The 12,122-nt window shown below is 40.1% G+C and overlaps 1 protein-coding gene across 1 annotated transcript in view; it reads right to left on the bottom strand.

Moving 5' to 3' along the window:
• TG (thyroglobulin) overlaps positions 1 to 12,122 on the bottom strand; it is a 186,108-nt gene that overhangs the window by 115,830 nt on the left and 58,156 nt on the right. The window contains exons 22-26 of the mRNA XM_075211467.1: positions 11,394 to 11,564; positions 7,842 to 7,961; positions 5,679 to 5,794; positions 4,105 to 4,213; positions 2,340 to 2,531 (exon numbers count right to left, since the gene is read on the bottom strand). Coding sequence (XP_075067568.1) covers positions 2,340 to 2,531; positions 4,105 to 4,213; positions 5,679 to 5,794; positions 7,842 to 7,961; positions 11,394 to 11,564 — 708 coding nt within the window. The remainder of the gene's footprint in view (positions 1 to 2,339; positions 2,532 to 4,104; positions 4,214 to 5,678; positions 5,795 to 7,841; positions 7,962 to 11,393; positions 11,565 to 12,122) is intronic.

Genomic DNA, 12,122 nt, shown 5'->3' on the forward strand with positions numbered 1-12,122 from the left:
TGTTTTGTAAGTAATTACTATATTATTAACAGATGACATTAAAAGATTTTTTTTTGTGCGCTCTTTTGTGACTTTATATTCCACATATGTGTTGGACGTATCCTGCAGTGTATTGTCTGTTAGAGCAGAGCGGACCTAGACTCGTATTCAACAACAAATGTGTATTTAGATCCGCTACTAGTTGAATACGGACATGCGTATACCCGATTTACGTACGTTTTAAAACAAACTAGCAATTTACATTCAGGACCTCAATGTTTTAAGCTCTTCCCAAAATGTTGGCGCTCTAAGCGACAGCCTGAGCTCCCCTAATGATAGTGCGGACCCTGTCCATGGTGCTGAGTGCTCCGGCAGGGACTACTTTGAACAAGATAAAGAAGACTCATTGATTGATGTATCCCAGGATACAGTGTTGGCTAAGTGCTCACAGTTCATTTCATAGAAAGTGCAGCGGTTAGAGGATTTGGGTGCAGAGTGGTAAGCGCGGAGTAGGGGCTTACATTTATGGAGCAGCGTAAACACAGGATTTCCGGGGTGAAGATGGTGCATTTCTTTGCACAAAGGGGTGCACAGACATTTCTAGTTTGCATAAGGACTTGCTTTTTGCCCCAGCTCTGGGCTAGAGAAGATCACGTCTCATCCTATATAATATTTTATATAATGGGACGCATGTCTTACCCTCCAGTTCCTCTTTGACATAGAGGAGCATTTTACGTGCACTTGTTTCCAAGGTATAGATAACCTTCTACTACACAAAGGTGAAACATGTAACAAAGACAGTCCCAATATCTGCTCACTCTCATGATGAATGTAAGCCATTACTGAGGCTAAACTCAGCAGTATTTTAGAAATAATACAGAACAAAATGGATTTAATGAATGGTGTAGTTCTAAAGTGGCTGAACATTTAATGTGATGTTTACATATTAGCAGAGAGGCATCTTCAGATTGTTCTAAATCTCCGCACATCTGGGCGCAATTCTAGTTTCTAAAGTTACTTCCAGAGTGCGAAGAGTAAGCGTGCAACTTACTGTGTGCAGGGCAGACCACCAAAGTGCAATACCAAGGTATTCTGCACTATACATCATATATACGAGCGGTCACTGTGTCCTAGGGATGAATACAGACTGCCACTGACGACTACTAAATATGCCACGTTACATTTGTTAAACAATACTGTAGAACCAGAGCACTACTATTGTGGCAAGAGCACACGTCCGGTGAAACACACACAAACAACTTCTTGTATTTTTACTTAGGTTTAATGTCAGGATGGTAAGGTATTTGACAAAATAAAGATCCTTTGTTTATTTCTTGTTTAAGGTTACAAGAAACTGTACAGACCAGCTCTCTAGACACCGGCCAGCTTTTCTAGCATCGGTCACCCTGAACAGTAAACGAAACAGGTTTTTATACCTGACACTCCTCTCACAGCCCTAACTTGATGAGTAGTTGACACGCCCACCTTCCTTTTTAAAGGAGTTCTCATCAGCTGCTCTGTTTGCTCTGACTTCAGACACACCCTGTCAGCCTGCTGTGGGAAAAGGCACTTCCAATCCATGGAAGTTAAATGAGATTCTATACCATTATTTTGTTACACACATGTCCTCCACCTGTTCATCTTTAACCTATGTGCACTGTTGCACAAATGTGTAACACTGTTTGCATCCATTCTCTGTGGATTACGAGCTAAACACGACCCTTTGCTAATATGTATATATAGATTTTTATCTAATATATAAATACTTAGTGGCGTCTGTGTGTGGGAAAAAAAAACCAAGTTGCAGCGCCACCTGCTGGGCAGAGTTATACACTGACCTACTAAATTCTTAGTGTGTGTGAGGAAAAAAAATCAAAAAGGGCTGAAATTTGGTAGGGCTCAAACTCATTTTTGTGAGGTAATTTTACCTCATGAACACACATGTGTAGAGGCGTGCGTTAGTGTGTGTGTGTGTGTGTGTGTGTGTGTGTGTGTGTGTGTGTGTGTGTGTGTGTGAAAAACTATTTTCTCAGAAAGGGCTCATCCAATTGACCTGAAATTTGGTATACTGACATTATTTGCCCAAAAAAATAGAATAGTCAGGCCTGGGCTAGGCCCAAATGCATGACAAGAACCTTTTTAAGACCTTAAGTATCTTGATTTGACTAGAATGCATGAGTATCATGCACGGGTTAACTTGTATATATATATATATATATATATATATATATATATATATATATATATATAACTGCTATATATACTATAGTAGTTAATTACTTCTTCTTTCTCCATCCACTGGCATTTCTTTTATTTCTTACTGACAATTCAAAAGACAATTTGAAGATGTTAGACATTACCTTGATTTAATATGATCCGACTGAGTATGAAGCCATCACAGCAGGAGTCCTGGACGCACGTTTGACGACATAAGTAATACCCGTCGGTTAAAGTGCCTCCACTGGCTGAGAACAGCATTGTGCTGTACACACCCGAGATGGTATTCCCAAAGTCTGTGCGTTCAAAATCTCTGTGACCGCTGAATTCTTCTCCTGATTGGAACAAGATTAGTGGTAAGAAAACAGCATCCTCTTTGTGCATGAACTGTCTCTGTCTCATAGTTATGTCCTCATAGTAGGGTTAATTACTAGAGATATACTAAGTTACAGCATTGCAATAATTGGAATCGTCTTCTGAAACGTATCTAGTGATGTGTGACCCATGGCTGAATTGTCGGGAAACATACCAGTTTTATATACACACAAAGGAACAAGAGTGATATCCAAATATTTCAAAATGGCAATAAATGTATTTCTAACAAATGTCCTACTTAAAATGACCATCAATACATATGGGGAAAAATGGAGAGGCCACAAGCAGTTAGGGAAAAGGAGAAGATCGGGCATTGTATCCAGCTAACTGCCAAAACACTCGTAGTTCTGCTTAGCTCCTATAACTAAAAGCACCACAAGGAAAAGTGTTGAATAATTGGGATTTAAGGCAATGTTGAGGCTCTCCATGCCATAAAAAATGGGTGGCTACAAGTGTACACATCAAGAGAGCATATCGCCTGAACTTTGGAACAAGTCCACCAAACGTGGATCGCGTTGTCCGCAGTTTGACAACCCCTGAAACAGCCCAAAAGGGCTGAGATGAAGAAAATCTTCTTTTCAACAATATATCAGCAATGTATCATTTTCAATGTGTTCATTCTGTGTAATATAAGCTGTAGAACGTCCAGTATCGACTCTTTAATTTTTTTCTAATATTTGACATTATAATAGAACATCTAACTGAACAATTATAATGCCCTCTACTTTTTTTTTAAAAAAAGCAAGCAAACAATCAAATGATGCCTTAATATTGCTCTTCAGAACCAATGGCACATTTGGACAAAGCCTGTAGTTTATCCAGGCTGATTCATATCGAACATATTCACATAATGAGGGTAATTTACTAACCTACGTACAAAATTACAAACTTTTATTGCAGCAAATTTACTAAACATCAGGTAGAACTATCATAATAGACCTCTAAGTTCCATCCACAGGTTTCTAATCCGCGTTTCCTAAACAGGAAGAACCTGATTGGATGAGAGATGTGTCCAGCAGCTTCCAATTGGCTGTGCTGTCAAATCATAAGACAGATCCCACACAATTTTGTATTCTCCAGGTAGAATTAGGGTGCTGCGTTTTCCAAATGGTGAAAGTCCCAGAAAAGGGACACTGGGTTAGATTTATCAAACCTTCTAAAAAGGAGAACTTGAGGTGTTGCCCACAGCAACCAATCAGAATCTAGCTATCATTTATCTAGAACATTCTATAATATGATAGCTAGGACTTGATTGGTTGCTATGGGCAACACCTCCACTTTTCCTTTTTATTGAAGGTTTGATGTATTTACACCACAGACTGTTCTGCTAGTCAGGGGCAGAAAGCATTTAGGTGGGTTATGTTTGTGCACAGACTGGTACCATTTTCGTTGCCGTCTCAGGAAGAATAATGGTTACGTTCAACCCATGTTATCGCCATATATTTTACTAGACAATAGTCAATTGAAGAATTGTTGAAATAGATTCATATGTTAACTGTGTTAGATCATGAGGAATTCAGGGTACATTCTGACCTTTTTTTCTGTATACAGTAACGTTGTCTATAGCAGTCAGGTTTATCTTATACTGGCAGCGGAGTCCCTCCATGTTGATAGAGGCGGTGTTCCCCAGAGTGGTGGGTGTCTGAGAAAGAGACGAGACAGGGGTTATTCTATACAAGTAAAGCTGGGCTACAATCTCTTAGATTACAATAGCGATCACAGAGTTCGCAAATGAGCCTCAGGGTACCCTATTACACATTCAACTGGTTGTCAATACCATCCTGGAATTCCAGTGGTGAATTCAGGAACAAGCAAATCTGTTTCTTGCCCCGCAAGATAGAGGGATTACACGTTATAAAATATTAGAGATGCTCAGACTCGGTTCCTCGAGAAACCAACACACCCGAACTTTGCAGATCCAAATACTGAGCCGAGACGGCTCGGTACTTTCACGCGCCCTCGGAATTGAAAACGAGGCAAAACGTCATTGTTACGTCGTCGGATCTCGGGAGCTTTGGATTCTATAAGTACCGCCCTCCACGGCGATCCAGTGCCATTTCACAGAGGGACACAGAAGGGGTAGCACAGTTCTTGGCAGCCTCTAGTGCAGTTGGGCAGCATCATAGGGAGAAAAGAAAGAGGAGGGGTAGCAGTGTTCTTCAAAGTTTCCAGTGACATTCAGGAGAGCTCCATTGCTCCATTGCTAATAGTCATTGCTGAAATACAAATAATAGGTCTGGCAAGCTTGGTCTTCTAAATCTGCAGTCTTTGTTTGAAAGTGCATGAAAATAATATTGTGACCTGTGAGGTGGTCGAAATTGACTGCAAATGACTTAAAATTAGTGTTATTGAGGTTAATAATAATGTAGGGGGGGGGGGGGAAGGCAAAAACATGTGATTTTAGCAGAAACAAATAGGGATTTTAGAGAAAAAAATTGAGATCCAAAGCCAAAACCAAAACACGCAGTTAATCCAGACCCAAAACCAAAACACTCAAGGGCAGTTTTGCCAAAACCAAAACCAAAACACGAAGTTGATCCAGATTCAAAACCAAAATCAAAACCAGAACACGGGGGTCAGTGAACATCTCTATAAAATATATTAAGGTGGCCCCCAGATCAAACTCTACACCAGAAGAGGGGCCCGCAGGTACATCACTGACAAACGTTTTCCAAGAAAATACTTTTTTTTGTAGTATTATTTTTGGTTTATGAAGAGAAACTTATTGATTAATTCTGTTTAAAATGTCATTTGATATTTTTATAGACACAAGCACGTTTGCTTGTTATTGAAACTACATATTATTTTTAACAACAAATTAAAATGAGTTTCTGACCTAATGCATTTTCATAGCACATGTTAAAGAGCAAAACATAATTTTTTAAAAATGAAGATGTATTGACAAAGGACTCAGCACATTATAAAATAATCCATTCTAACAGCACAATAATTTCGGCATAGAGACAAGCGCTGTTTGTCTGCCATGCTTATCGTGCCATCATTTCATCAATAATCTCTAACCGTACGGTCTTAAATATCTCATTGTACAGTAGTGCTACAAGTATATTCTATAGCGGCAGTTTGAAGGTTAGTAATCTTGGTAATACTTGATTAGCCGCGGTACAGACGATGTTGGATCCATCCCAAGTATATTGCTGACAAATGGCTCCTGTCTGGTTTGTAGATACCGTCAGATAGTCACATGATTCATCCGTTGCGCAATCTACAATCATACAGGATAAACAAGACAGGTGTAAGTGCAGTCTGAGAGCAATAACAACATCAACAATAATAATAATTAGAGCAATCTGTTTTTTCAAGACACAGCTTAATGAAAGGGTATAAATTGTAACTGGACAATCAGCAAAGTATATTCACTTTAATTCACTAGAGAGAAAGTACAGTATGCTCATGTTTGGATTTGTGGGAAGGGCAGAAAAGAACAGATTGCCAAAATTGCAGGGTTGCCTCTTGTTTTCTCAACACTTAGATATAGTTGTTTACTCTCCGGAATGTTCAGAAGATTAACAAGTTATGATAAGATCTTGTGGATGTACGAAAGAGCCGGCAATTCTCTTGCAAGGGCTCTTACTTGCCTGTAAGGTTGGCTGGGATGTGCCCTGATGGCTCAAATTGCATTTTTAAGTACCTCCTACCTTAGTGAATAATAAGTGTGCCGGCATGTGATAATAATATTAGTGTCATTGTGCACCTACATATATGTATATATGAGTCCATGGTCCTTTAGAAATGGATAAAGGCTGTACCCAACATAGAGTGAGAAGATGTAATTATAGTGCACATCTCACAGGCATCAATATACACCTTACTATCCCTAGTAGTAGGCCACCAAAACATCCTATAATATATATTTTTTTGGCTTTGTTTTATTTTAAAAGGCCCATTATACCATAATGGTTGACACTAGAGGGTCAGCTACTACAACCAGGCTAGTGGTAGTATTTGCCATTAGCATCCTTCTCTCCCCTACAACCTAATGTGTTCTCTGGTACTCAGTTGACCCCAGGTCTTTAACACACAACTGTAGACGGTGACCAGCATGGCTACAACTAGCGGTCAACTCAACGACCAAAGGAGTCAGACACACCAGGAAAAATGCAAACCGGCAACTCAATACAATCCATAGACAGAAATCATGGTCGATAAACAAGCAAAATTGTCATGACAAGCAGCAAGGAACGAAGCAATGGTCAGCAACAAGATATCCAGAATAGGCAACAACATCAGGTTAGAAAAGGGAAACTATAACTTGGTCTTTTATGGTTGCAGAGTAAAAAAGTGCAAAATGAGTATAAAGTCTTGCACAGAACTTGTCTGCTGTGAATATTCTCCAGTGTCACAAGGAGAGGAAAGATAGAGAGTCAGCAGGGTGGCCAAGAACCTGAGTACCAGTGTGTAACATTGTCAGTCCTGCAAGAGTAGCAGCAACCTACCGGTGGTCTTCTAAGTTTATATATTTACAGTGTGTGCGATACTTACTGGCAATTATACACTATAATTAGTTATTGATATAGTTATAGGCAATTATCACAAGGAGATTTTAACCATAGATTAACCTAAGCATGAGAGAAAATATGGTATACCGAAGTTCAGAAAGTGGATCTATCTTGATATATCATCATCATTATTTATTTATATGGCGCCAGTATATTCCGTAGCGCTTCACAAATGGGGACAAATACAGTAAGAAACAAACTGGGTAAACAGACAGACAGAGAGGAAAGAAGGCCCTGCTCGCAAGCTTACAATCTATGGGACAATGGAAGTTTGACACATGAGGTTAAGTCTACATTTTGCATTTCGGTCCAGCCAGACTGCAAAGGTAAAAGTGTCTCATAAGCTAAATGATTCTGTCACACAACAATGTTGGTCAGTGGGTAGTTGTCTTGTGCGAAATTGTGTAACGGGTGGTAATAGGGTAATGTAGTGAGGTTAAGAGGGTAGTTGAGGAATATTATAAGCTTGCCTGAAGAGGTAGGTTTTCAGAGAACGCTTGAAAGTTTGTAGACCAGAGGAGAGTCCTATTGTGCGAGGGATATATCTGCATGTGTCAGCATTGTCCATTCTCACTGATGAAATTGTAAGAATCAAACCGAGAGCAATTTTCTACCATTAAATATGGATTACATGGAGAATTGCTATCCCCCCCAAATGCATTTAGTATTGTACTCCTAACCTGTCTAGAATATGGTATAAAACAGCTGAAAAGAAAGTCATATCACGCTATGTAGCATTCTTTAACAACTTACCAACAATACAGTCCAACAGATGCTTCTTCTCCATTGTAACTTGTCTGGACTGATCAGCTTTGGAACCTTCATTAATTACCACCAACTGCTCCTCTGCAACTAAGTCGAACTTTTGTAGCACTAGGACAGAAGTACATTTATTTCAGATGTGATGGCGAATATATTTAACAGGGAGTGTCCTGCCCCCTAGATAAACAATAGCATGGTGGTCTTTTTTTCTGATCTCCTAAATTGATTGAAGTCATCAATAGTAGACGTGTTTTATTAAACAAATAAATGTGTACAGTGCATACATGCATAAAAACTCATATTTAAATATTTTCTAAGATTGAGTGTAAGCAGTGCCAAGACGAGGCAACATTTTACGAGTCACCGTTCTCGGGTATAAGCAGGACTCCTATCCGGGAGGACCAAGGCTGGGCGTACTCGCCACAAATCACAGACTTACTTCGTTCTAAGGGCAAGTGCCAATTGGTGTCATTAGTAACTAGTGCACAACCCTCAGCAATCCACTGAATTAATAGCATTATGCTGTATATGTGGTGTCCTCTGGTAATCAATCAGTTGAGCATTTTAGCCAAATAGTGGGTTGTATGCTGTCTACTAGCCGTAGAGAAATAAACTGTTTATAATAGTAGCCAAAACCGAAAAACCTCTGAATGAATTTTAAGTTATTAGATTGAGCCCGGTCTAATGTAGCTTGAAATTTTCCTTAACCCATATAGAACCCTAACCTGCTGATAATATATACAAAAGTTTGGCATACAAAGAATTTTCTTTAAGTTTTGCCAACATTTAATGAAGTGAATGGGTTTTGCTTTATACACTAGCCAATAGACTGGGCCGTGCTTTCTGCATTAGCTACAATACTGTGCTCTGGTGCTCTCAGACTGGTAGCCACCAAATTTGAGTCTGCTTTCTACCACCAATCTAGGCTTTGCAAACCTGCTCCACCTGTAGCATGTATTTTTAACCACAGAGACTGCTGTGGATCCTTACAAATGAATATTGCGTGATTCTTCGATCCCCGCCCCCACACACCCACCTGCACCCCGGACCTCCCGTGAGACATCTTGACGATGTTGGCAAGTATGAGTTATGCTTCCACTTGTGTCCCACTCTGAATCCTGCCCAGTGTGTCTAGCACATGGTGTTATATAAGAAAGGGGTTATATTTGAAAATATATCTTGTGGCTTCATTTTTGCACAAATAACCCCTAAAAATAAAAATACAAGAAAGAAAAGCCTGCATATAGAGAGGTTTCCTTTAAACTACATTCTGTGAGCCCTGGGGCATTATGGGATAGCATGTGCCAGCAGAGTTAAATTTCTCCAAAACAGTGGTTTGCCTGAGTACGAGAACCATATAGCAGCTATATAGCAGCTACTGTGTATATGTCTACATATATATGTAAAGTGATTTAATGGGAGAATTCTGAGCAATAATAACTCATGTTTTCCCAGTTTAGTCAGCGTTTAATATTTAATTACCAACTTCATATCTGTGATGACTTCTGTTACTGTGCATCTTGAAATCTGTTTATTTACATATTTGGTTTCCCAGAATTCTCTCTGCAGCAGGAACCCTGTGACCACCGCCCTACCCACAATCATTGTAGTCATTAAATGCAGCGTTATCTGATTGCAAGAAAGCGCTTCGGGGGAATTAGTGGTTCACAGAGGAGCTGACAAAGCTGATGCAATAAAATAAAATCAAAGTCTTTTCAGAAGGAAAATGTAATTCACTATTACTACATTCACGAGTCAAACAGGAAACATGCAAATGAGATTACCAAGATGTGATCCAACCTAAAATACCTGAAGCACTGATTGCATGCTTATCAGTATGACAGTGTTGCCTGAAATATATAGCAGTATAATTACATACTTGCCAACTCTCCCGGAATGTCCGGGAGACTCCCGAAATTGGGGTCAGTCTCACGGACTCCCGGAAGAGCTGGCAAGTCTCCCGCATCCCAAAATTGCGGGCTAAAATGACGCGATTCGCAAAAAACCTACATAATTGTCACAGGGGGCGGAGCCAAAATGACGCGCTTGGTCAATCCAGCCCCTCCCGCCCTCTAGACATGTCCCTCTCCCGGATACAACTTGCCAAAAGTAGGCAAGTATGGTATAATATAGTGCTAATACATGCTCCAAAAGCAATCACACGGGTACCTGCGTCCACAGTTACACCCTTGTTCCCCTGAAACACACACACTCATTGGCCACATCCATTCGGTTACAATGAGACAAACTCTAATAGAACAGCGCCCCCTATGGTCAAATAATCATATAATGCTATTAACAAACCATTTCTCACACATGGAAGCACCCTTGTAGTGTTTTTTAGCTAAAAGAAAAACTTTGGAACATATTTACAAAATAGATAACTTTACTTTATACTGTTTCTATTATTCATCCTATAATACATGTATCATTTAATGTTATAAAGCATATAAAAGACTATATTTCAACAACCCTTTCTGATTCTAAAATAAATATATCCTGAACAAAAAAAAAGCACAAAGTTGTCTCTTCTTGTCGTCAGATATTAATATCAACATGGGGGTTCACTGTGTCCTATCTGTTATAGGCCTAAAGTGCGCCAATTGCTGTCACACAGTGCGGGTCGCTATGGCTGGATGTATCATTTTTTGCTCCCGTAGGACCCTGTTCCTGCGCACACCCTCCCACTCCCCTCCCCCTCTTTATTGCCTGTATCTTTGCCACATCCTGTTTGTACACAAGAAAGAAATGCGTTGGGAGATAAGAAATAAAACACACTACTGCCTCCCACGCGCAGTCATACGCCGGATGCAGAAGTGTAATACATATGAGAAAGGAGATCATAAAAATACAAACAGTCATCAAGAACTTAAGGTGCAGATTGTCGACCATGCAATCCATCCCCTGTACGTGGCCTTTAGAGAAGGTCTAATATGAAGGAAGTAATTTTGAGGCCTCCACCAATATTTATGATAACGTGGCCTATTTATTTACTAGGTACTAGTGACATCACCGAGGTGAGAGGCACAAAGTTGTAGACACCTGGGCCGGATAGATCCAAAGACTCCTGAGAGTTTCAGATTCCAATCAAGTGGAACAGGGAATAATCAGACCAGGCAAATTCCAATCCTTCATAGTTTGTGTTTCTTACCCAGCCAGAAGCCCACTTTCCCGTTTTTGCCTAAAAGTAGTGGAACTCGGTTGAGTTGTCAGCTGCCATAGCTGATCTGTGACATGGTACAGTATATTAACTTGTACATTCAGATAGGCTACTTATAGCATGCTTGTACTCAATAACTGAGCCCATATGCTACACTGAGCAACCTAAGGCGGCCTTTTATCTTCAGCGCGGTGGCGCATTCTCAATAGACCAATGACGCTGTCACACATGGAACCCTCAGCAATGTTGCTGAGTCTTGTTCGGTGCTCACGACTGTCCACCACTGCATCAGTCACTAAGTGTTCATATAATTCAATCAAGCATATATTATAGATGGTATAGACATACACTGTACATGGGTAAACTTAATTAGAGATACTTACATAAACATTGATCGCTTGTGAGTTCCAGGTCACTTTCCGTCCACTTCAACTTTTCACCAGAGTTAGTAGCGCAGAAATACTTGTTAGTTGTCCTGTCCCTCTGGGACGGAAGGTATTGTCCTTTGTCATCGCAGAGTAAACCACGCTCATTCATCTGGCAGCTTGTGATACCTGATACAAGAACACATCAGCTAAATTAGTAGCAGCCACAGTACAGGGGCATAGAGACATCGTATGACATGAGGATTCACCAAGCAGTAGAACAGTACGATTGACTTGCTTGGGATCCATGTGCTTCAGGAGATTCTCACCTCTACCAGCACCATAGATTCTCCAGGTTCAGCATTGTTGTCACTTGGAATGGGACTAAGCAATTTCTAGAGGCTGCGAACATGGAGAATCAAGAGCGCTGAGATGGTGGTAGGTGGAGTACCTCCAAAACCACAGGGGTTCAAGCAAGAGACGCTCAGTGTTCAACTGCTTGGGGAGTAGGGAGGTTAAAAGAGGAGAAACATTGTTGGGTTGAGTTCTCCTTTAATACCACCGTAATTTACTTTAGGTGCAAAACATAGTAAAACAACTACTGGTGTCTATTTCCACCAAACCTGTTAATCCAAGTCTATTATGAGTCTGGTATCTAAAAACAAATAACTTATTGACTTTATTTATAATATAGGTGGTCAAGTTAGACAAGACTAGATGTTCAGTTGACCGAAATCAGGCATAGCA

This window comes from Mixophyes fleayi, chromosome 5, assembly GCF_038048845.1.
Source record: "Mixophyes fleayi isolate aMixFle1 chromosome 5, aMixFle1.hap1, whole genome shotgun sequence".
NCBI lineage: Eukaryota > Metazoa > Chordata > Amphibia > Anura > Limnodynastidae > Mixophyes > Mixophyes fleayi.